Source organism: Lupinus angustifolius, chromosome LG02 (genome assembly GCF_001865875.1).
Source record: "Lupinus angustifolius cultivar Tanjil chromosome LG02, LupAngTanjil_v1.0, whole genome shotgun sequence".
Lineage (NCBI taxonomy): Eukaryota > Viridiplantae > Streptophyta > Magnoliopsida > Fabales > Fabaceae > Lupinus > Lupinus angustifolius.
This window is the reverse complement of record NC_032010.1, coordinates 23,537,736-23,563,362: the sequence shown is the minus strand read 5'-3', so window position 1 is coordinate 23,563,362 and position 25,627 is coordinate 23,537,736. Positions and strand designations below refer to the sequence as shown.

The following is a 25,627-nucleotide window of genomic DNA, read 5'->3' as shown; positions in this document are numbered from 1 at the left end:
CACCAACAATAGGCCAGAAACTTAGACTTAGCCAAATCAGATATCAATATACACCAACTTAGGTAGAAGTTAGTTAACATTTATAACTGTTTTAGTAAATAGCTTTCTTTCTTCTGAGTTGTATATAAGGCTGCATCCTCTTGCTTTTGTAATCATCCAAAATATACCATATTAAATAAAAGAAGTATCATAGAGCTTCTTTTTACTCACAGTTCTATCTTTCTCTTCTTCTTTTATCCAATGGAAATCCATGTTCTAACACATATGCTACTTTATGTTCTAATCTTAAACCAAAATGCATGATGATTCAACACAACATATATTGTACACGACATATATATACTCAAATACTAAGTTTTTTGTACTATGATGGGTAACTTAAGTTTAGAGTTTAGAGCTAAAAATGTGAAAGGTAACAATTATGGTTTATGCATACACATTGAAAATTGATGAGAAGAGTGATGTTTATAGCTTTGGAGTGGTGTTGCTAGACATTGTTCAATGGACCAAGATTAAAACAAAGTGGTGCAAAGAAAAAGTTGTTAAGATCCTTGATGGGAAACTACATCATCATCATATTCCCTTATATGAAGCAATGCAAGTGTTCTTTGTAGCCATGTTATGTGTTCAAGCAAAACAACCAAACACATTTCAAATGCAGTGAGTGATCTAGGAAAGAAAGAAAAAAGAAGAAGAAAAAAAGTTGAGTTTGTCGTTAGAAAATAATAATTTCTAATTAAGGTCAATCATATATTTAATACAATTATATCGGCTATTTATTTTTTAGTTACAAAATAAGTGATATAATTACTGGCAACCCATAAGACTTCTAAAAACTGATAATGGATATGAGCTTAATGAGTGAATACTCAACCTACCAAATCATAAACAGCTTTCACCTCTCCCCATCAGAAAGAAAACGAAGGTCCCAAAAGGAATAAATGATTTGGTTGAGGAAGATTATCACACCAAAACTCTCTCAGAAAAGTAGATCAAAGGAGTATGACACTTCAGCCTTGTTTTATATATGTATGAGAATCATGAAATTCAATATCGTAACCAATCATAAGGAATTCTCAACACGTAGCATATGTTGGAGGTTGGTTAAAACTTAAAAAGTGACAAATTTCTTAACTAGTTTGTCATTTGAGTTATAAGGATTAACCAACTAAAATTAGCCTTGATCATTATATATTGAACAGAAGCAAAAGCCTCACTAACGGTGGGACAATAATAAAAAGTCATAGCTTACTCAATTGGAGCAAGAGAGTAGCATGTGTTATAGGCACCTTGGAAAAGTCACTATAGTTGGACAACAATGATATAAGCATTGGCATGGGGGAATTATGTTAATACTATAGCAGGGTTTTGTTTGTTTTGTACAATGGGATTAAGGATTGAGGTTAAACTCTTTGTGTTGCATTTACTACCTAGTTAGTAAGTGTAGTTTTTTTCACCAACTTCAAAATGCTATGTTTTAAAGTGAAAGGGGGAGAATACATTTTGTGTATCTATTGACAAAGTTGTGCTCCATACACTCTTTTGAGAAACTTATTATTCAGATCAACATTCATGATGATGTTATCAAGACTTAATTTCTTAAACCCTTGAACCTTTTGGTACAAATATTCTACTCAAGGCAAAATTATAGGAGCATTGAAAAGTGTTGTTGTTTTGTTCAAAGCTAATCGAATTGATACTTTATGTATCTTGCAAGGATCTCATGTAAAGTGTTCAACATTTATATTTTGTATGTTTTTATATACTTCATAATGACATCATAATTTATGACATATGTGCATTGTAAGAGGAAAAAATACATGTATCTTATTATGAGTAAACAATGTCTTCTTGCATCATTCGATTTTTATAAACATATTTGCATTAAATGTTTTAGCTACTTTTTTTTTATGTAAAAAACTTAAACTCGACCGTTGTTTAAAGAGAAATATACATACAATACATGGATTAACTGCTCATTTATTTATATATATATCTTTATACTGTTAATATATAAATATTATACTCATATTTCTTTCATATGATCTCCATAATTCTAAAACCAGAATACCAATCCTTATAATTTTAACATATTTTTATATACATTTTCCTTTGGTGATGGGTAACCATTATAATACTCCAAAAAATATAGATTTTCCTTTTTATTTTTTATATAAAAATTTGGTGCTTAGCCCACATATTGCCCATTCTCATCAATTCACTACTTTTGACATAGAAAAACTCTAATAACTCTAGCCATATGTGAAGAAATTGTTAGGAATCAACAAAGGTTGTTCTCATGATAATGGCCTCTCTGCAGAAACAAAGACACTTGGTACTTGGTAGAATAAGGCACAGGTACATTGTGAAGTTGCTAGCTTTTTGTTCAAATAGAGAGACCAATTTACTTGTTTATGAGTACATGCCAAATGGAAGCTTAGGTGAAGCCTTGCATGGGAAAAAGGGTGAGTTTCTCAAATGGGATACTAGGCTGAAAATAGCAACAGAAGCTGCAAAAGGGCTTTGTTATTTGCACCATGATTGTTCTCCTCTCATAATCCATAGAGATGTCAAATCAAACTACATATTATTGAACTCTAACTTTGAGGCTCATGTTGCTGATTTTGGCCTTGCCAAGTTCTTGCAAGATACTGGAACATCAGAGTGCATGTCTTCCATTGCTGGTTCTTATGGCTATATAGCTCCAGGTACCTTTAAAGTTTATAATATGCAAAATATATATCAGATAGTCTGAAAAAATGACAACCATTTTAAGTAGATTTATATATATAGCATCTGTTTCAATCTCATTGGTTTCAAACTAGCTTACATGTTTAGGAAACATTATTACCTAGTCCCACAACATGACTATCATTGGTTACAAGGATTGCTTTATCAAACTATATCCCGAACTATGTCTCAGCACGAATGATCTTGAAACAAAAACATAAAAAATAATGAATATTTAAATTTTTTAATCGACTTGACATGTTTTTATTAGTTTGTGACATAATCTGTGATGAGTTTGGAACAACATATCCTTGTGAATAGCATATTCCTCCTCGCTATTTTCTAGGACCATGCCCTGCATGTAGGTGGATTCCTACTCTGGGCAAAGACTCCACTAACACAAAGGAAAATTCTTTTGCTTTTTCTCTCATGCTAACTGAGAACATATTGTACTTTTGCATGCCTTGAAAGTTGAAAGTTGAAACCATAAACTCAGACTCAAACCACTACATAGTATCTCTCTTTGACCAATATCCATTATCAATATCACCACCTAATCACAGTAACCAATCCAAAGACATATTTTTTTCTCTTCAAACCATACATAAATAATGAAAATTAAAAATTAATCAATGGTCATATTGTTGAAGAATGAAGAAATCAGTATGTGCCACAATGAGATTTCTGACCAAGACACAAAGAAGCACCAACAATAGGCCAGAAACTTAGACTTAGCCAAATCAGATATCAATATACACCAACTTAGGTAGAAGTTAGTTAACATTTATAACTGTTTTAGTAAATAGCTTTCTTTCTTCTGAGTTGTATATAAGGCTGCATCCTCTTGCTTTTGTAATCATCCAAAATATACCATATTAAATAAAAGAAGTATCATAGAGCTTCTTTTTACTCACAGTTCTATCTTTCTCTTCTTCTTTTATCCAATGGAAATCCATGTTCTAACACATATGCTACTTTATGTTCTAATCTTAAACCAAAATGCATGATGATTCAACACAACATATATTGTACACGACATATATATACTCAAATACTAAGTTTTTTGTACTATGATGGGTAACTTAAGTTTAGAGTTTAGAGCTAAAAATGTGAAAGGTAACAATTATGGTTTATGCATACACATTGAAAATTGATGAGAAGAGTGATGTTTATAGCTTTGGAGTGGTGTTGCTAGACATTGTTCAATGGACCAAGATTAAAACAAAGTGGTGCAAAGAAAAAGTTGTTAAGATCCTTGATGGGAAACTACATCATCATCATATTCCCTTATATGAAGCAATGCAAGTGTTCTTTGTAGCCATGTTATGTGTTCAAGCAAAACAACCAAACACATTTCAAATGCAGTGAGTGATCTAGGAAAGAAAGAAAAAAGAAGAAGAAAAAAAGTTGAGTTTGTCGTTAGAAAATAATAATTTCTAATTAAGGTCAATCATATATTTAATACAATTATATCGGCTATTTATTTTTTAGTTACAAAATAAGTGATATAATTACTGGCAACCCATAAGACTTCTAAAAACTGATAATGGATATGAGCTTAATGAGTGAATACTCAACCTACCAAATCATAAACAGCTTTCACCTCTCCCCATCAGAAAGAAAACGAAGGTCCCAAAAGGAATAAATGATTTGGTTGAGGAAGATTATCACACCAAAACTCTCTCAGAAAAGTAGATCAAAGGAGTATGACACTTCAGCCTTGTTTTATATATGTATGAGAATCATGAAATTCAATATCGTAACCAATCATAAGGAATTCTCAACACGTAGCATATGTTGGAGGTTGGTTAAAACTTAAAAAGTGACAAATTTCTTAACTAGTTTGTCATTTGAGTTATAAGGATTAACCAACTAAAATTAGCCTTGATCATTATATATTGAACAGAAGCAAAAGCCTCACTAACGGTGGGACAATAATAAAAAGTCATAGCTTACTCAATTGGAGCAAGAGAGTAGCATGTGTTATAGGCACCTTGGAAAAGTCACTATAGTTGGACAACAATGATATAAGCATTGGCATGGGGGAATTATGTTAATACTATAGCAGGGTTTTGTTTGTTTTGTACAATGGGATTAAGGATTGAGGTTAAACTCTTTGTGTTGCATTTACTACCTAGTTAGTAAGTGTAGTTTTTTTCACCAACTTCAAAATGCTATGTTTTAAAGTGAAAGGGGGAGAATACATTTTGTGTATCTATTGACAAAGTTGTGCTCCATACACTCTTTTGAGAAACTTATTATTCAGATCAACATTCATGATGATGTTATCAAGACTTAATTTCTTAAACCCTTGAACCTTTTGGTACAAATATTCTACTCAAGGCAAAATTATAGGAGCATTGAAAAGTGTTGTTGTTTTGTTCAAAGCTAATCGAATTGATACTTTATGTATCTTGCAAGGATCTCATGTAAAGTGTTCAACATTTATATTTTGTATGTTTTTATATACTTCATAATGACATCATAATTTATGACATATGTGCATTGTAAGAGGAAAAAATACATGTATCTTATTATGAGTAAACAATGTCTTCTTGCATCATTCGATTTTTATAAACATATTTGCATTAAATGTTTTAGCTACTTTTTTTTTATGTAAAAAACTTAAACTCGACCGTTGTTTAAAGAGAAATATACATACAATACATGGATTAACTGCTCATTTATTTATATATATATCTTTATACTGTTAATATATAAATATTATACTCATATTTCTTTCATATGATCTCCATAATTCTAAAACCAGAATACCAATCCTTATAATTTTAACATATTTTTATATACATTTTCCTTTGGTGATGGGTAACCATTATAATACTCCAAAAAATATAGATTTTCCTTTTTATTTTTTATATAAAAATTTGGTGCTTAGCCCACATATTGCCCATTCTCATCAATTCACTACTTTTGACATAGAAAAACTCTAATAACTCTAGCCATATTTATTGAGTGGAATAGAAGAAAATTACTCACTAACCATAACCATTGAGAAAAATGAAGAAAAAAAAAAAGAACTATTTAATCTTATTTGAATGGTCAAAATTAAAAAATAAATATATATAATTTTTTAAATAATCATATGTTACTAACTATCTCTTTTAATCTCCACCACTCATATATGATTGTATGATTTATATTATTTTTCATTATTACCTATTTGATATATTTCAATTATTTGAGTTATTTGGATATGTGATACACAATTATAAGTTTATAACCTATTATGTTCACTAAAATATTGTAAATAAAATGAGAAAATAAATCATATTAAATATGGTATTTTTTTTCCGGTATGTAAATATGTAACGCAATTAAACAATATTTTAAAACTGTATTAAAAAGGATGTTTGAAGAATATCTTGCAAGGGATTTTCTATTAAGTGAATATAAGATAATATACTAAAATTTGATACTCTTTTTTTATTTAACTTTTTATGAACACTCAAATTTATAAGGAAACTAGAACTTCTATATATCACTTCAACATATAGATTGACATATGTATCAAAAAAATATAATTGATATTATGTATCTAATTTCACTAAATTTAAAATTTTATTTTATAGAACATCGAAGACCATTCCTTTTCAATTTCTTAAAAAGTTAAAAAACAAAACAAAATGTTAATTTATCCACACCGTTTGATTCAATCATCACTCAATCTCATTACCACGTGGTCAAATATAATTGGCTATACTCAAGCGAATCGAATGACGTGGCATTTATAAAAAAGAGAAGAAAAAAAAGACCGGGTAAAAAAAAAACGTTTCTCCAAATAAATAAAAAAACCACTCTTAAATTTTTTCCTTTCATTATTAATATTTCATTTTTCACTATCTATCTCGCTCTAAAAAAATTAGGGGAAAAAGGAAAAAGAGTTTCTCTCTCACGCACGCTCCATATTCACATCGTGGCCGTCGATTATTCCAAATCCCTCGTCGTTTTACTTTCTCAATCAGCCGCTTCCTCCGCCGCCGTATCACCCGGCGAATCTCAACCGTCACCGCCGTTTCATCGTTTCGAATCTCACTACGCACCTCTACCTCCAACTTCAACCGATTATCATATCCTTTGTTTCTGTCTTTCATATACGCCGCCGGCGATTCGGTTTCCGGCGATTCCTTGTCGGATGAGAAGGTGCGCACGATTATAAACTTCGCGCACCGTTGTTCGTCGTTGTGGTTCCTTATATTTAAACCAAATTGACGGAACTCTGTTTCGCTTGCTATTGGTTTGAAAGGTGAGAGCCACTAGCTCTTCCATCATCGATGTGTATCAGTGCTCGCGTCGATTAGCTCATTCCGTAGTAATTAGGTTTATGAATTAGGTTTTTATTGCAGATTTAGCTTCGTCCTTGTTCTTAGGGGTTTTAGTGGTGAGCTTCGTTGAATTTGCTTGTTGATCCGTTGCTTTGTCCGTTTTGATTTCGTCTTTGCTTTTGGAGATTAGTTTTGTTGATGACTTTATGCTGCAAAGTGTTGAAGTACGAGTTTGGCGAAGTTTGGGTTTTAGCAGTGTTCCATTTTGACCGTTAGAAACTTATTTGAAGCAGTATTCACATTCTTTGATCAATGGAGTTCATTCCAGAACATGGTTTAATGTGATTGGAACTGTTTTCAACCTATAATTTGAAGTTTAAAATCGATTTCACATTAACAGTTTCAAGCTCTGCTTGAATTTCCACCTTAAACCCATTGTTTGGATTTCTTTTCCACTTTCTAGTTACTTGGTTGCCAGAGAATGTGTGGAAATAAGCAGTATAAGGGAATTTTAACTCACTCATTTACTGATGCTTTGTAATGGAATTTAACCTCAATGGTTTTACTAGTTGTTGAAGTAATTTGAATATTGACATGCATTGTTCAGTAGCATGTTTATTTTGGTATTAACTTAACTTGCATAGTTCAGTAGCATGTTTATACTAACACGTTATTAATCACTCGAGCTGAGCATATTGAAGATCCTAATGACCCACTTTATCACTCTTTTTTGTTCAGGTTTTGTGGAGACAGAGATTGCAAAAGCAGCTAGTGGCATATAACAGCCGTCTTTTTTATTTTTGACTTTTATTATGACTAATCACTCTTACTTCGAGGAGATTGAAGTTAAGAAACTTTAAGTTAGTCATACAGTACCGAATGGCTTTTTTTAGGAACTCTCAAAATGATACAGTCTCACATAGTGTCATGGATGATAAAGTCCAAGGACAGAATGCTAATAGAGTGCATACATTGGTCGGTAATGAATTTGCTGATGCAACTTATAGTGAGAAAGAATTTGATATGAACATGGAGGCACAGTATGAGAGTGATGGTGAACCTGATGGTGCCAGTAGAGTGCAAAACAAGGCAGCAACTGATGATGGAGTTGCTACAAGAGAATCAAACATACAGACTGCTGGTAGTAAAGCAGCTATGTCCGGAAGGTGGGGTTCAACGTTTTGGAAGGACTGCCAGCCTACCCGCCCACAGAGTGGTTCTGAATCGGGGCACGAATCCAAAAGTGGATCGGACTATAGACATGAAGATTGTTCTGAAGGTAATTCATTGGATGGAAGAGGGGAAAGATTAGACTCAGAAGATGATGATGAACAAAAGGAAGCAGGAAAAGGTCCAGTAGGCCATCCTGATGTTCCTGCTGAGGAGATGTTGTCTGATGAATATTATGAGCAGGATGGGGAAGAGCAACATAGCTCATTGCATCAGCGCATTCATATGCCCGCTGGATCGAATTCTTGGCCTCCACGGGTGTCCACTACTGTCAATAGAAATTCGAATAGAAAATCTAGGATTTCAGATGATGATGATAACGTTGATAATGATGGTGATGCTGATTATGAAGAGGAGGATGAAGCAGATGGTATGCTAATTATTGTATTTATATTAAAAAAAATTCTTTAGCATGAAAACTACTTTTATTTTTAGTGATATGCTCTTGTGATGCAATTTTTAAATGTTTTCTTGTGTAAATACCTTGCAGAAGATGATCCTGATGATGCAGACTTTGAGCCTGCCACAAGTGTCCATGCAGCAAACAAGGTTCTTTGATTTTGGTTGTTTTAGTTACCAAGTTCTATATCATTTGCATAATTTTTTTTCTAGTTCTTTGCAATACCTTAGTTCCCATTAGTAAGGTGGGGGTTGTATATTTGTATATGCTCTTTAGAGGTCAAATGTTGCTTTACCTTTTGGGGAATGTTTCTGACTAGGTGGTTATTAAATGGTTGAACTGTTATTCTAGGATAAAGATTGGGAAGGTGAAGGCTCATATGAAGATGATGATAGTGATGAAAATATAGATGTCTCAGATGATGATGACTCTCGCTATGGTAAAAAACCTAAGGGAAGGCAACGAGGCAAAGTTGTAAAAGACCTAAAATCTACTAGAGATCGCAAAACATATCCTTTATCTGGCCGACAAAGAAGAGTTAAATCAACTTTTGAAGATGACGAGTCAATAGCAGAGGATTTTGACAGTGATAGTGACGAGGATTTCAAAAGCATAAAAAAGAGAGGTATTCATGTCCGCAAGAATAATGGCCGCTCTTCTGCATCCACAAGTTTTTCTATCCGCAACAATGAAGTCCGCACTTCTACTAGGACAGTTAGGAAGGTATCATATGTTGAAAGTGATGAAAGTGAAGAAGCCGATGAAGGGAAGAAGAAAAAGTCTCAAAAGGTACAACCTTCATTTGACAGATTTGAGATGTTATTTAGTGAAGTTACTCTGATACCATGTCTTTACTCAATGCATGCTTTAAATTTAACTCTACTGATTTGATATTTTTTATTTGTATTTTAAATATGTCCTTTAAATATGCTCCAGGAAGAAATTGAAGACGACGATAGCGACTCCATTGAAAAGGTGCTTTGGCATCAGCCGAGGGGCATGGCTGAAGATGCTCAAAGGAATAATAGATCAACAGAGCCTGTTTTAATGAGTCACTTGTTTAATTCTGAAGTTGACTGGAATGAGATGGAATTCTTGATAAAATGGAAAGGCCAGTCACATTTGCACTGTCAGTGGAAGTCTTTTGCTGAGCTGCAAAACGTATGATACTCATCTTTATTTTTTATTAAGCATTAATCACAGTTATTCTATTACTAGTTACTACTACTACTCTCTCTCTCTCTCTTTTAATGATCCTGCTACTTGTTGTTTTAGTTGTCTTAATCTTCCATACTTTATGGTTCCTCTTTTTTCTTTTTGGCTGAAGTGTACTACACACTGTTTTTGTGAGACTGCAGCTCAGTGGTTTTAAGAAGGTTTTGAATTATACAAAGAAGATTATGGAGGATATCAGGCACAGGAAGACTATCTCAAGAGAGGAGGTGAGTATTTGTTGTCAGCTATTTGAATATATTGCTTTTGACATTCTGGTTTATATAAAATAGGTTTGGAGACTAGAAACAATGCAAAAATTTGTGTTAAAATAATTTACCAGTTAATTCCACTAGTTCAATGTTTGTTTATGAGAGTTAAACTGCCTAACCTTTGCAGAATGGTCCAATTAAATGGGCTATACACGATGGTGGGTGATTGGGCAGTCATCCTCACTCTCCAATGCATTTTCTGCTCCTTTATTTTTTTTGTTTTATTTTCTTTAATGTATTACTGGTACTGTATAGGTAAGCATTTTTTTGAAAATCATACAAAAGCCATTTGCTTTTAAACTTTGTTTACAAATTTTTAGCCTCCCATTTAATTCCTCTACTGATTCCCCAACTAAGGCAATATAATCCGCAAAAAGCATGCATAGAAAACCTTTCCTCCCCACTATGCCATGTAGTCTTACCTTCCTTATTTCTGCCCATTATGCCATAACCCACATGAAAACCTTCATTATCCTTTAGTGTCCCTCTCTACATGTCCATTAAGATCACCTCATGGGAAAACCTTTTCTCCTAAAGGTATTCCATGGATTACACCTTCCAAAGCCTCTAAAAATTTATCTCGTGATGTTCTTCTAGCCCTACCTAGGGTGTATATGCACTAATCACATTAGAGATGTCTTTCTTTGCTAGGAACTTTAGGATGATGATCCTATCTCCTATTCCTTTTACATCCACATCACTCTTCCATTCGTTATATACAATTATTCTCACCCCATTTCTCGATCTTGTCTTACTGGTGTACCATAACTTAAACCTGAAGCGCGTAGTTCCCTTGCCTTCTCATCAATCCACTTAGTTTCTTTATGCACATAAAATTCATCCCTGTCCTAATCATTGTGTCTACTATTTCCATTGATTTACCTGTAAGAGTGCTTATATCCGATGTTTTGATTTATATCTTAGATGGATGAACTAGCTTCTTTACCTGCACTCATTCATGCAAATGCACTCATTCACGCAAATGCACTCATTCAACGACCCTTGTTCAATTGACACTATACACGAGTAATACATAGAGTTACTTCCGAGCAATGACCTAACATTAACATTTTCACATCGTTGATCAATATCATAAAGATTCGACGAATTTTTACGTTGGTTGTTGACTGCCTTAACAACCTCACCTTTTATTCGGGCATATGGTAGACTAAATATAACATCAAACACACGTAGGCAGATTTCATCATACCGAGATACAAAATATAAAAAATAAAGTAAAATAATATAAATTTAATTACCATAATAGTTTAACCTAGAAGTTTTAAGTTCCCTAAACTATGTCAAGAAGGCCAAAATATGTATAGAAACATGATTAAAAAGAAGCGATACAGCAGTTTGTTTTATTTAATATGTAAACCAAAAACTTATCTACAAATCATGATGTTTTATTTTGATTTGATGATGGCTTGTTGCTGAGTGATATCATGTTCCTACTTATCACGTGTATTAAACAAGTGCCCATGTGTGCCTAGTAAGTACCGGCATGCCAACCTTTTCTGAGTACCCATGCATCATAGCTCATTACTAGTCACTAGTTGAAACAATTACATAGTTTTTTTATGTATCCACAATTATGCTATGTATCACTGTGTGCCATGTATCCCTCATTACTTGAAAAGAGCTCTTCAGCTAAAATCGCTCTCTTGAGTCTTGACCATTTTTTGAATAGGCCTTTTTGAACACAAAATAACCTTATCCAAGTGCACCCTTAATACTTGTTATGAGTGTGTACCTTTGTAATCATTTCTGCATGTTATTTGCAGATTGAGGTCAATGATGTCAGCAAGGAGATGGATTTGGATATTATCAAACAGAACAGTCAGGTTTGCTTTATTAAATTTTGTGATTTTTGTCACTCTTGCCTTTCCTTTTTCTTGAGACCTTTGATATTTTCTTAATTGGGATGTTATTTGTATTTTCAGGTCGATAGAATTATTGCAGATAGGATCAGCAAGGTTAATTCTGGAACAGTTGTTCCAGAATACTTGGTCAAGTGGCAAGGGCTATCTTATGCTGAAGCAACTTGGTACACTACTCTAGAGATTTAATAATGATTTATCTTTTCTTGATTTTTCTGTGCATCCAGATAGGAGAGTTGATTAGATGGAGGACGATCCCGAAATCAGTGGCAATGTTAGACCAAGAAAAACTCTAGGTGAAAAATTAGATAGGGTTTAGACCTAAACGAACTATTGGGAGATTTGGTTTTTGATAGAATACATGGGCATTGTTTGATCCATGTATCCAACTCCACCTAGTGGAAAAAGGTTTTTTGTGTGACTTTGTTCAGTTGTTTCTGTGCATCTAGTCCGTTCATATTAGAAAGGAGGATGTTGATCTCTATGCATTGTTGGTGCACTCTGTTTTAGACTTAGTTCCTTTTTAGTTAGTATTCTGTTACCTTTTGCTGTTATTTAAAGTTTATGCAGTTTTATCTGTACTATTTAAATGGTCACTCTCGAGTTTCCTTGTGTTGTACCAGGGAAAAGGACACTGACATCACTTTTGCTCAACATGTCATTGATGAGTATAAGGTAGTTCCTAATTTCACAATTTTCCCCCTCTAATTTTGTAATTATGATGTTGGTTTTGGCTTTTTGGAAATTTTTTGTTTGACTGGACTGTATTCCTTTGTGGTAACTGGTATCTCACGGAAGTTATTGGCTTTCACCATTATATCCATCAGGACAAGTCTTAACTGCTGTTGTTTTTATGTTTATTGGTAGTGTGCAATGCATACACACTAATGCACAGGAAAAATTAATATAATTGTAATTGGGATATATTACCTCATAGTAAACTTTTTTTTGTTTATATTTGAACAGGATCGTGAAGCTGCAATGTCGATGGTTCAAGGAAAGACGGTAGATTCCCAGCGTAAGAAGAGCAAAGGTTGGTATCTGTTAGACTATTTAAGTTCATTGTATGGCAATGGTGTTGAGAGGTAGAAGTGGGATGCTAACATACTTTCTGTACTCCATTTTCAATAAAACTTGAGATGGTTGTTGGTGCAATACTGTTCATGCTGTTGTCATTCATCTGCAATTCTCTTCTTTGTTCTTGGTTTATTTACTAAACTAAACCTACAGTGTTTTGGTAAAGCTTTGCTAATTGCGGTATATCACTGCATAGCTCTGTTTCATCTTTGTTTGAAGACAAGACCTAATATCATCTCTGTGAGGGAATTCTTTGTCTCAGTTTGATTTATTTCTAAGTTGTTATTGTATTAATCTCTTTAACACTGGAGCAGGACGGGATATGACTGGTCTTTGGGTTTGTTTGTGTACAAGTTATGGTCGTCATTGATGGCACCATTTTATCAAAAGCCATTAGATTTTGGGTGTGCTTTTTTCCTTTGTCATTTTGTTTGCTGTTAGGAGAATATGTCATCCTTGCTTTTGTTCCTCCCTCTTGTACTGAAAAATACCAACCCCACCTAGTGGGATCAAGGCTTGGTTGTTGTTGTTGTTTGTGTACTGGAAAATATATCAGAGCAGATTATCAAAATGTCAAATTTTAATGTGTCCATTCAATGTTTGTGTTTTTAATATCATTGATTCAAGTTGAAAAGCGAATGATTACTTCAGCTCAAATATGTGAAAGTAGATAATTTTCTTTTCTTTTCAATTTCACGGTGAGTATTTTCCTATATCTTTCAAGTTACATCATTTCATGTATCGAGTACAAAATAATATAATCTACGTAAACTCACTTTTTTTCTTGGTCAGTTATGTAAATTCTCATTTTAATCTGTGGTACTGATGATTAGCAAGTTTGCGTAAACTTGAGGAACAACCCCAATGGTTGAAAGGTGGGAAGCTCCGTGATTATCAACTCGAGGGTCTGAATTTTCTTGTTAACAGGTAATATGTATGTATTAACTAATGCTTCTCATTTTTTGGAGTTCTAAATCCCTGTCTATTACATTTTGCAGTTGGAGGAATGATACAAATGTCATTTTAGCTGATGAAATGGGTCTTGGTAAAACTGTCCAGTCGGTATCAATGCTAGGTTTTCTACAGGTACAACATTGATTCTCTGTCTGGTTATAAAAGCTCTTGCAATGTAATTAATAAATATACGTTTTCCTTATACAGAATGCCCAGCAAATCCATGGTCCTTTTCTTGTAGTTGTTCCATTGTCAACTTTATCCAACTGGGCCAAAGAATTCCGGAAGTGGCTTCCTGATATGAATATTATTGTATATGTTGGTACTCGTGCAAGTCGAGAGGTACGGCACATATCACTTTATGAGTTTTTGGTTCGTACAATAAAATCAAAAGTACGGTTCTTCACTTTGGTTTAACTGTTTAAGACCATGTACAATAAAATCAAAAGTAGCTGAACAAAAGAATTTGGAAAGGTTGAGGGGATAATTTAGCGTGTGATTTTTTACAGAGAGAGCTCTTACTGAATATTACTTGCTCTATGTTGTTTACTAGTTTTGTCTTATGTCTTCTGGATCTTTTCTATTAATCTCTATATTGTTGTTGACAATGAGGAAAATACACCTTTGCAATCAAGATTCCACTCTTATCCCTATCTTTGTTATTATGATCATTAGAGCAGCTTCAATGGAGGCTGCATATTGCATTGAGCTTTGTGCAATTGTTTCACAAGAGTTGTATGGTTGGAGATGCAAAAAAGTATACCTAGGTGTATGCCATGATTGCATAGCCAGGCAACTGTTGTATAGAGTTTATATGGACCCTATTTTAGAATTGAGTTAAAATATTAAGTTGAAATATAATTTCTTCCTATGGAATACAAAAAATGTGAGGTACTTGTGGAGCCTGCTTGAGTTGCATAAAGAGAAATGAGGTGGCATGGCATGGGCCATATATTGCAATTCACATGGTTGGAATTGCTCTTAGTTATTGCCATCGAGCATAATGATGACATTGTTTTTCTTTTGTTTTAATTCATGTCCTTGTCTTCCCCCTTCTAAACAACCTTTATTATTGGCCACCATCATGTTCTGGTCTCCTTTGTTATGGTTGGTGATTTGTTACGACAAAGAAAAAGTGTTAGGATTTTGAATGAAATTTCTTTCACAGATCGGAACAAGGTTATTTCTTTTCTAGTTAGTAGTCTTAGAGAAGATAAATCGGCTACTGTTGTATTATGCTCAGCTCCAGTAAGTGGGTCTAGTTCTTATAGTTGAAAGCTTAATAAGCATGTAAAAAACTGTTGGGTTTAATAATCTACATGCAGATATAAGAAACTTAAAACTAGAGAGAGAGAGAGAGAAGAAGAAGAAGAGAGTGTAACTGAATTTATTGTTATTGAAATGAATTAGTTAGTTACAAAACAAAGAGGATATGGTATATATACAAAGGTTTGGACAGCTCAGCACAGTGAGCATACCACAACCTTTTGCCACATGCAGAAAGGTAAAACAAATACAAAGTGAATAATGGATTTCTAACTACACTCTAATACATGCAGATGGTGTAATTTGTAATCAATTTTTTATTGTGTCTTTTTGCCTTAAATAAGGATTGCATCTTCTTTTTTTGTTTGTCTTTTTTGGCAGGTTTGTCAACAGTACGAGTTTTATGATGATAAAAAGGCTGGTAGACCTATAAAATTTAATGCACTATTGACTACATACGAAGTAGTTTTGAAGGATAAGGCTGTGCTCTCTAAGATCAAATGGAGTTATCTTATGGTAGATGAGGCTCATAGGCTTAAAAATAGCGAGGCACAGTTGTATACAGCACTTTTAGTATGTAACTTTGTACTTAATTTTTAGTGTTAAGATGCTATTTATAATATTGAGGTTAATCTGTTCAAATGATGGTTAATTCTTTTGCTGATCCTTATAGGAATTTAGCACCAAGAATAAGTTGCTTATCACTGGTACTCCTCTGCAGAACAGTGTTGAAGAGCTATGGTATTAATAACATTTTCCTTTTATGTTAGATTAGTCAATGAATGTTTGCATCTTTTGTTAACTTGTTAGGTTTTTTAATATTTGTCCGTGGGTTGGTATCAATAAATGTTGGTTACCTATTTGTGAAAGATTCTCCCTCAATCTGTGCATATTGACATGCATAAAATTTGCTGATTGGCGCATGACTAACTAACTTAGTCATTTGAATGTCATTTATGTTAAGTAGCTTACATGATTAACTGTTTTGCTTGTGATATTGAAGTGGGTAATATTAACATCCCTTTGTGGTTGTTTATTACTGTGCAAATAAGAAGCATTCATTTTTGGCGCTTATCACAATTTTAAAGAATACACCCACACACACATATACATACATACATACATACATACTTGAATGTCAGCAAAAATATTTTTTTTTGGCCATTCCTTAAGGAGACTCCCTTGGTGTTTATTATATCATGTCTCTTGTATTGATTTCTAATTAGGTTATGTATGTTATCTGTTATTTTTTATGCCTTAGTTTTCCTTGTCTGTATGACAATTTCCCTTTCCCATGCTTTCTGTCTTATAGGGCTTTGCTCCACTTCCTTGACGCTGACAAGTTCAAGAGCAAGGATGATTTTGTTCAGAATTATAAGAATTTGAGTTCTTTCAATGAGAATGAGGTACAAGTTGTTATCAATATGCTTTACTTATTTCTGTTACTTGATTTTCTCAGGTTTTGGCTTATGCTTTTCGGTGTAATTTGATGTCTGTAATTTTTTATGTTAGCTTGCGAATCTTCATATGGAATTGAGGCCTCACATTCTTCGAAGAGTTATAAAAGATGTGGAGAAATCATTACCTCCAAAAATTGAGCGCATCCTTAGGGTTGAAATGTCTCCTCTTCAGAAACAGTAAGTTCAATTTTAATTCTGGGGAAGGTTTTTTTAATTGCAACTTCTTCAAGTTTACTTTCTAAATTTGTGCTGCCCAATTCATGTAGGTATTACAAGTGGATTTTGGAACGCAACTTTCAAGATTTGAACAAAGGAGTCCGTGGTAACCAGGTTATGTCTCTATCTTGTGCTTTATAACTTTAAAATCTAAAAGCATCATATGTCCTTTCTTCATGGTGATGGCAAGGGGAGATTGGAATAGCTAATTGCTAATATTTTTTATTATCTCTATGTTTTGCATATTTCTTGCATATAAGTATTATTAATATTTCTTTTGTATTTCAATACTCTGCTTTGATGTGTGGTTCCTTTCCGCCAGGCAAATTGTTTATTGTCAAAAGTAGTCTTTTGCGTATGTCCTGCATATAAGTATTATTTTTTCTATTATAATGTCAATACTTGATGTGTGGTTCCTTTCCACCAGATAAACTGTATAGTCAAAAGTAGGGAGCTAGAGTTAATAGTGGGGTTTCTTTTAGTTATTGGAATTTTTCAAATTTGTATTATGTAAATGTCTAAATGAAAAGATGGATTTATGATAAGATCTTTAGGATAGCCACACTACAAAATCTAGCTATTGCAATTGGAGAGCTTGTCCATATAAACCCCTCGTTAGAATCACATACTTCCAATTTGGGATTCAAGCCCCATACCTTGCAATTGGTTCCTAACAATTTATAGTCAGTAATGTGAATTTGAAGAAGCTATTATATCTTTTCCTTCCTTTTTTTAAATTGTAATTGTGTTCTGTGTAACTGTAGGAAGAGAAAAAATGCATGCATGCACTGACAATGTAAGAGTTTTATATACTATCACTGTATCATCCACCATTCATATTTAATCATCGTTGACTCTTCAAAAAAGTAAAGCAAATGAATGATGAATGATATACTGATTGTGTATAAATCTTTACAATGACAGTACATAAATATTATACTCTTTTGGGAAAAGAATTAACAAATTGCTGCATTTGTTTGTTGTCAGCTGGATTGACCAGTTTTGATAGGTTTAATTTCATAATGCATATATATTTCTGATTCTTTTTATCTGAAGTGGTTCACTAAACTATTGTGTTCTTTTTCTGCTAAATTTCAGGTTTCTCTTCTCAATATTGTGGTGGAATTGAAGAAGTGCTGCAACCATCCCTTCCTGTTTGAAAGTGCTGACCATGGCTATGGTGGGGACTCTGTTGATAACAGTAAGCTAGAGAGAATTGTCTTTAGCAGTGGCAAGCTGGTCATACTTGATAAGCTACTTGTTAGATTGCATGAAACCAAACATCGTGTTCTAATATTCTCTCAGGTTTGTTGTTGAATCTGGTATGCTGGATCTGATTCATGATAACTATCTAGATGCAAGCTTTTAGCTTAACATTGTTACAGCATACTTTTACTGGCTAGTTTAGTTTAATATTTGAGGTTGCTTTTCTCTCTCTTTCTATTCAGGGTTATTTCTGGTCTGTCGACTCTGAAGTATATATAGTCTAACTAGTTCAGTGTCAATGACTGTAAAATGTGAATGTAGTTGAGTTTCAATATATGCTGAAATTCTTCTAATTGATCGAGTAGAATTTATGAAGGAGATTAATAGCTGAAGTTACAGGCTGTCTAGGACAATTGCTCTCCAGTTATTGATATCCATTTAACTAGTCTAGTCCAGTACACAAAATATCTTACTGCTCAAGAGCTCTAGTAAATCAATTCTTGTGTCTAATTATTTTAAAAGTTTTTTTTGCCTCATTTGGCTGAACATTGTTAATCTGCATAGATGTTACAGAGATCGCTGTTGAGTGATTTTTCAACCCTTATTTGACTGTTTAGGTTTTTGTATTTAGTGTTAACTGATATCTTGTTATTTAAGGTACTTTGACCAGATAGCCCATTTACCAAATTTTGAGCTCTTGCATTTTTATTTCTTGATAAAAGAAGAATACATATTAATTGATAAAAGAAAACAGTACATATGGAGGATAAAAAATCCTCAGGAACTTTAGAAAGAAACTAAGCCAAAAATATGAAGAGATGAATACCAAGAAGAAACTATGATTGAAATTAAAAATAACCATCAGAATAAAGTCTCTGTTAAAGTAATCCCTGGTTCAACTCCTACATTCTAGCCAACATCTATGCAGCTGCGTGAAAGTGCTACACTTTAAGGAGTAATGGGACATAATTCATTTTTGGATTCAGAGAAACGCACTGCTCATAAAATGCTGAATGACCTATTCGGTTTTAGTTTGTGACAGATCTTCAGAGAGATTGCAAGTCTTGCTGCATTTTTTTATACTTAGTTTTTGTCTTTCTTTGTATATTTGGTTTTAGTTTTTTTCTTCAGTATTTCTTATCCTCTTGCCTTTGTACTTTTCTCTTCGTTCAATATATTCTTCTTCTACTAAAAAAATACTGAATGGCCTATTCGAAAGATAGGAAGCCATTTTGCATTGTGAGAAAAGTTGAGTGCTAGTATCTCTAAAATCTCTAAGCTGATTTTAGGATTAATTTCTTGTTCAATGTTCATGAGTTGTGAACATCATAAATAGCTTCTAATTAGTTATGTTTCTCTTCTAGATATTTTAGTCTGCTTTAATTTGCAAACATCAGTAATATTATTTAAGAACTAGTATCTAATAATACTAAGCTATCAGAGTTGTTATGCAGATGGTTAGAATGCTGGATATACTGGCAGAGTATATGTCACTTCGAGGTTTTCAATTTCAGAGGCTCGATGGCAGTACAAAAGCTGAGCTTCGACAGCAGGCGATGGAGCATTTCAATGCACCTGGAAGTGATGATTTCTGCTTCCTTCTTTCAACGCGAGCAGGGGGTCTGGGCATCAACCTTGCCACAGCAGACACTGTAATAATATTTGATTCAGATTGGAATCCCCAAAATGACTTGCAGGTATTCGGTTGATTTGATTTCATTAGCAATCAATAAAAGGATTTAGATACTTACATCACTTGTGTTTATCTTTTTAGGCAATGAGTAGAGCCCATAGAATTGGGCAGCAGGAAGTTGTTAATATATATCGGTTTGTAACCAGCAAAAGTGTTGAGGAAGATATATTGGAACGTGCTAAGAAGAAAATGGTATGCTCAGCGCCATTGGATATCCAGTGGTTTTGTTTCTGTCTTTTACTGTAACTGGAATTTTATCAGGCCATGCATATTTATACATGAATTTTGGTGTCTTTTTTTAGTATGTATATATATTTGCATGGGAATTCAATTAGTCTTTAACGTGCAACAGTTTCACATTATTTTTTAATTTGAATGTGTTTTGTAGGTTCTCGACCACTTGGTGATTCAAAAACTTAATGCAGAGGGTAGACTGGAGAAGAAAGAGGCCAAAAAAGGAGGAAGTTATTTTGACAAAGTAAGGACATTTATGAAAACTGTATATACGTTATGATGCTCCATCGTACTATATGATGTCTTTGTTGTAAATATGAAAAGATAAAACTGTTGAGGGTATATGATCTTCTACCTGTATTTTATGGACTGCATGGAATCATTTTAGTTTACATTGTTTTGGAGTTTGTTTTTTAATCCTTTAATACAATTTCTGTATCATATGCTTGCTTTGACAGAATGAATTGTCCGCAATCTTACGGTTTGGGGCTGAGGAGCTTTTCAAGGAAGAAAGAAATGATGAAGAGAGCAAGAAACGACTCTTAAGTATGGATATAGATGAGATTCTTGAAAGAGCAGAGAAGGTTGAAGAGAAGGAAGCTGAGGGAGAAGATGGACACGAGTTATTAAGTGCATTTAAGGCAAGATAGTTGGACATGACTTTGAAATTTGTTGTTTAGGTTTTTCTAATCATGCCTTCCTTTTTTGTTGTAATGACATTTATTTCTCAGGTTGGGGAAAGGTTAGACTTAGAAAGGATGGCTAAGTTGTTTCTCGCTTTTAATTTTCTTTCTTGCAGGTTGCCAATTTCCGTAATGATGAAGACGATGGAAGTTTCTGGAGTCGGATGATAAAGGCAGATGATGTATTCCAAGCAGAGGTTTGATTCTGGTTTCTATTCGGGACGATTGGATATATTCTTTATAAAATCTCTGATATTGTTTCTTTGATGTTGCTTGCTGAGTTTGTAAGAGCTATGTGCGTATATTATATTTGTTTTAATGTACTGTTTAAAATGTTCTCCTAATCTGCTTGCCTTTAATTTTTCCTTCTTTAGGAAGCTCTTGCTCCACGTTCTGCAAGGAATATTAAAAGCTATGCGGAAGCTAATGAGTTTGAAAGAAGTAACAAAAGAAAAAAGAAGGAACCTGAACCTCCTGAACGAGTTCAGAAACGCCGGAAAGCGGAGTATTCAGGTCCTGCAGTACCAATGATTGAGGGAGCATCTGCCCAAGTGAGAAATTGGTCATATGGGAATTTATCTAAAAGAGATGCACTCAAATTTTCTCGTGCGGTAAAGTTCTATTGGTCCTGGAAATTGTGTTATCTTTCTATAAGCAAAATTTATTGCCTTTGGCATGCTGATTATTTGGTCAAGGCATTTCCTTGATTTACTGTTGATAATCTTCATTCCAATCAGTCTTGTGTTATTTTCTCCCTTCCCCCGAAAGGGTTGCTATTAGGTGGTTTAGGATCACCATTTAAACTTTACAACAGGTCTGTTTTGTAAGGATAAAATTTGAGGTAGGGCTGCTGGGGTGTAGATGAGCAGAAGGGAACTGAATATTGGATTTTAATTTTCTACTTAGCCTGTTGGATGTGATGCTCAATCTTTGCTTATGCTTTGATCACTGGGGCTACTGTGCTAAGATGAGAGGGTGATGACCTTGGGTAGTTAATTTTTGTTCCTCCCTGTTGGTCGTATACTCATATCTGTTGTGTTGGCATTGCATTTTCACCTCCCTAAGTTTGATAACTACTTCTTTCTTTTGGCTGCTTTAGGTTGATGTTTTATCTTATCAGCCTGTGCTTGCTGTTTGTGTAAATGAGTAATTTACATGCTTCATTTTTTTATATTTGGCTGTAAATATCTTGTATGTTCATCTCTGATTAAATCACCAGGTTATGAAATATGGAAACAAGAGTCAGATCAATCTAATTGCTGCTGAGGTTGGTGGTGCTGTTGGATCAGCTCCAACTGAAGCACAGACTGAACTCTTCAATGCTCTAATTGATAGCTGTACTGAAGCAGTCGAACTCGGAAGTCAGGATCTGAAGGTTGGTGTAACATGTTTTTTCGGAGCATGATTGGATTTGGTTAGTTGTTATTATTTCCTTACATTATTGACATGTACTATTTCGTCCAGGGAGGGCCTTTGCTGGATTTTTTTGGTGTCCCAGTTAAGGCAAATGATCTACTTACCCGTGTCCAGGAACTTCAACTCCTGGCAAAGCGCATCAGTCGATATGAAGATCCCATTGCACAATTCCGTGTTTTATCATATCTCAAACCTTCAAACTGGTCGAAAGGTTGTGGATGGAATCAAAGTAGGTGTATCCTCATGTAGCTTGTGTTTTGCATTCATCTGAACGACTTGATCAGTGCTTTTGCTGATTCTATTTTACTTGTGGACAGTTGATGATGCAAGACTGCTTCTAGGAGTACATTACCATGGATTTAGTAATTGGGAGAGGATTAGATTAGATGACAGGCTTGGTCTTACGAAAAAGATTGCACCAGTAGAACTTCAACACCATGAAACTTTCTTGCCAAGAGCTCCAAATTTGAGAGACCGTGCTAATGCCCTTTTGGAGCAAGTATGCTATTACTTCAACTGTAATTTCAGCATATGTTTATTTGTTTCTTGTATATGTACTATTTTAAACTCTGCTAAAGGGGATCTTCAATTTCCTACTCTTTCAATCTTTCTTTCTAATTCCTTATTCATGATTTCTATTTATCTTCTTGACTTCATAGTTACTTTTCAATTTTTCTTGGCTTTGTTTGATTTTTTACAAGTCATGTATGTTAGGCCCTCAATCACTAAGGTATATTCTAGAAAGAAGAGAATAAGGCGGCAATGAAGCAACACATGTGAACCAGGTTATAATGGGAATTGTGGGGAGGCTTAACAGAATGTTGAACTGGCAAGTAGTGCAAAGAGAAGGGAATTCAGTTGAGTGTAATGAGAGCGTAGGGGAATCAGGAATGTTAATGCGGGTTCTTTTAATAAAATATAGTCAATTTCTGGTCTTCTTTTCTATCACTGTATGCATGCTCATCACTTTTTGTTGAAATGCTATAAACTATGTCAAGTTTTCTGCTTAGAAAATCTTGTGACATATAATGTGCATTATTCAGAGCAGGTCCATTGTGGTTTTTCTTTTGCAGGACTTGACATTATATTTATTATTGTCAGGGGAAAACTTTTATGTTGAATTTCTTTTATTATTTATTTGGTTGTTCAATTGTTGATCAAAGTTTATACTTTATTGCAATCAGTCTTTATTCATTGTCACTTTCCAGGATCATGATCTCACCATTTTTCTTATTCATCAGGAACTTGCTGTTCTTGGTGGAAACCGTGCCAATAGCAGAGTTGGCCAGAAGCCTTCCAAGAAAGAGAGAGAACATATGATGAACAACTCACTTTTGCGTGGGCAGGAGAAGAAAAAACCAGGTTCTGCTAAAGCTAATGTCCAGCTGAGAAGGGATAGACTTCACAAACCCCAAAATGTTGAACCTATAGTAAAAGAGGAGGGCGAAATGTCTGACAATGACGAAGTATATGAGCAATTCAAGGAGGTAAAATGGATGGAGTGGTGTCAAGATGTGATGGTTGACGAAATGAAAACCTTGAAACGTCTTCACAGATTGCAGACAACAAGTGCCAATCTTCCTAAGGAAACGGTACATCTTTAGTAGCTCTTCTTTCCTTCTATTATGTCTATGTCAAATAAGATATGGTATTTACATTTAGTCCCTCTAACTTAGGTGCTTTCAAAGATACGCAACTATTTGCAACTTCTTGGTCGAAGGATAGATCAAATTGTGTTAGATCATGAAGTGGAACCCTACAAGCAAGACAGTAAGTGCTTTTACCATTGAGTATTGGTGTTCATGAGTTTCTTCATTTTCTTGGAAGGGTTCCTTTTTTTATGCGTGTCTTTTGTCCTTTTATTTTTGTTGTTGGTCTCTATTTCCTTTGAGGATAGGTATTGGACTATTTTTTGTGTGATTATCTGCTACTTCATTTAATTATTATTATTATTGTTATTATCATTATTTTCACAGGGATGACTGTGCGACTCTGGAAATATGTCTCCACCTTTTCCCATCTCTCAGGGGAAAGGCTTCATCAAATATATTCCAAACTTAAACAGGAGCAACAAGATGAGGCAGGGGTTGGCCCCTCTCATGTCAATGGTTCTGTATCTGTTCCATTTAGCAGAAATGGAAACCCATTCTCTCGGCATATGGAGAGGCAAAGAGGATTCCAGAATATGACTCACTACCAAATGTCAGAACCAGTTAATAATACAGGGAAATCTGAGGCATGGAAACAGAGAAGAGCTGAAAGTGTCGATCAACTCCAGAGTCACCCGCCACCTCAAAGAACCACGAGTAATGGAATTCGGATTTCTGATCCTAGTGCACAAGGCATTCTAGGGGCTGGACCATCTGACAAACGTTTTGTTGGTGAGAAACCTTATAGGACACAACCTGGTGGGTTTCCTTCAAAACAAGGCTTCTCTTCAGGATAAAGTAGCGAATTATAAGACAGTTAGCTTTCACTCTGCATTTACACAGCTTCAGCTATTGTATATTCTCTGGATTTTTTTCCACTAATAGGAATAAGAGCTTCCAGATCCCTTTCCCGTGCCCTATGGTGGATCCGAAAAATATCCCTACACCGGAATTTGTAATCTTGAAGGAGGTGGCTGAAGCTGATGAGAAGAGCTGGTGCAAGATGAAATTGAGTTTTGACCATTGTTTCTTTATCATTTTGATTTCTACCCTTGCTTGAATATGAGGCAAGCATAGTGTTGACATAGCAAAAATGTTGAAAAGAAAATAATTTACCCACGTGCTACAGACATACTTAGGAAAGTGTACATTGTCAGTTTTGCAATTTTATTGGACTTACCTGCTCACTCCGTAAAGTATGTTAGTGTTGATGCAGACAAAAGTGTATTTCATTTTCTGGTAATTATAATCTCCCAAGATTTTGTAGCTCTTTCAACTCAGTTCCATTAATGAATAGTGAATGAAATTGAATTCTTAGCTTCTTTGTTTTTTTCCTTGCAATTGTTTAAGTTGACGAGTTGAGTAATTCATAGAATGCCTGTTACCCAGGTTATTAATTGAAACATGTTCTTGCTTCTTTAAGACTTGTTCAAATTTGGTGGAAATTACATTCCACTTGAAATTACGCTCACTATTTCTAAAAGGGTGATGTATAACTGTTTAAAAGGGTATTTAGATGTAATTGAGTCCAACCTCAAGGAAAATCTGCACAATTTCTTAAATTTAATGTAGTTATTCATTGACTATTGGATCTTGTTTTATATCTGTGGTATAACCAGCTATTATCAAATTAAGAATGATTCTATGGTATCACAGTAATTAATGGACATTTGTTTTTCTTCTGATATGGATAATTGTGTATTTATTGTTTTGTTCAAAGCTCTTCGCTTTTATATGAATATGTTATGTTGCTTTTCATTCTTCCT

General features: G+C 34.2%; 1 protein-coding gene and 1 pseudogene across 4 annotated transcripts; both read left to right on the top strand.

Annotated features, from left to right (window-relative positions):
- LOC109328442 lies at positions 422-2,767 on the top strand (annotated as a pseudogene).
- LOC109341408 (protein CHROMATIN REMODELING 5-like) lies at positions 6,583-25,172 on the top strand. 4 transcript variants are annotated; one of them, XM_019579325.1, is made up of 32 exons: positions 6,583-6,994; positions 7,752-8,242; positions 8,273-8,613; positions 8,734-8,792; positions 8,995-9,432; positions 9,580-9,804; positions 10,002-10,085; positions 11,912-11,971; positions 12,071-12,174; positions 12,631-12,682; positions 12,974-13,040; positions 13,918-14,011; positions 14,083-14,170; positions 14,246-14,380; positions 15,686-15,877; positions 15,978-16,045; positions 16,617-16,710; positions 16,817-16,941; positions 17,031-17,094; positions 18,079-18,285; positions 19,641-19,883; positions 19,961-20,071; positions 20,268-20,357; positions 20,572-20,754; positions 20,913-20,993; positions 21,171-21,407; positions 22,016-22,172; positions 22,265-22,441; positions 22,530-22,711; positions 23,454-23,804; positions 23,889-23,980; positions 24,184-25,172. In XM_019579325.1, the coding sequence occupies exons 2-32, from the start codon at positions 7,893-7,895 to the stop codon at positions 24,656-24,658; spliced, it is 5,226 nt and encodes a 1,741-aa protein (XP_019434870.1). In that variant the 5' UTR covers positions 6,583-6,994; positions 7,752-7,892; the 3' UTR covers positions 24,659-25,172. The 4 variants fall into 4 exon arrangements, with proteins under 4 accessions (XP_019434870.1, XP_019434863.1, XP_019434856.1 ...); XM_019579318.1 differs by having other exon boundaries at positions 6,583-6,891; positions 7,752-8,613; XM_019579311.1 differs by having other exon boundaries at positions 7,752-8,613.

What these genes read in the sequence shown, in the direction of transcription:
- LOC109341408 (XM_019579318.1), top strand. Translation starts at nt 7,893, where the DNA reads ATGGCTTTTTTTAGGAACTCTCAAAATGATACAGTCTCACATAGTGTC. An exon ending in AGTTGTATACAGCACTTTTA is followed by an intron (nt 15,878 to 15,977) that starts GTATGTAACTTT and finishes TGATCCTTATAG; the next exon opens with GAATTTAGCACCAAGAATAA. An exon ending in GTTCTTTCAATGAGAATGAG is followed by an intron (nt 16,711 to 16,816) that starts GTACAAGTTGTT and finishes TTTTTATGTTAG; the next exon opens with CTTGCGAATCTTCATATGGA.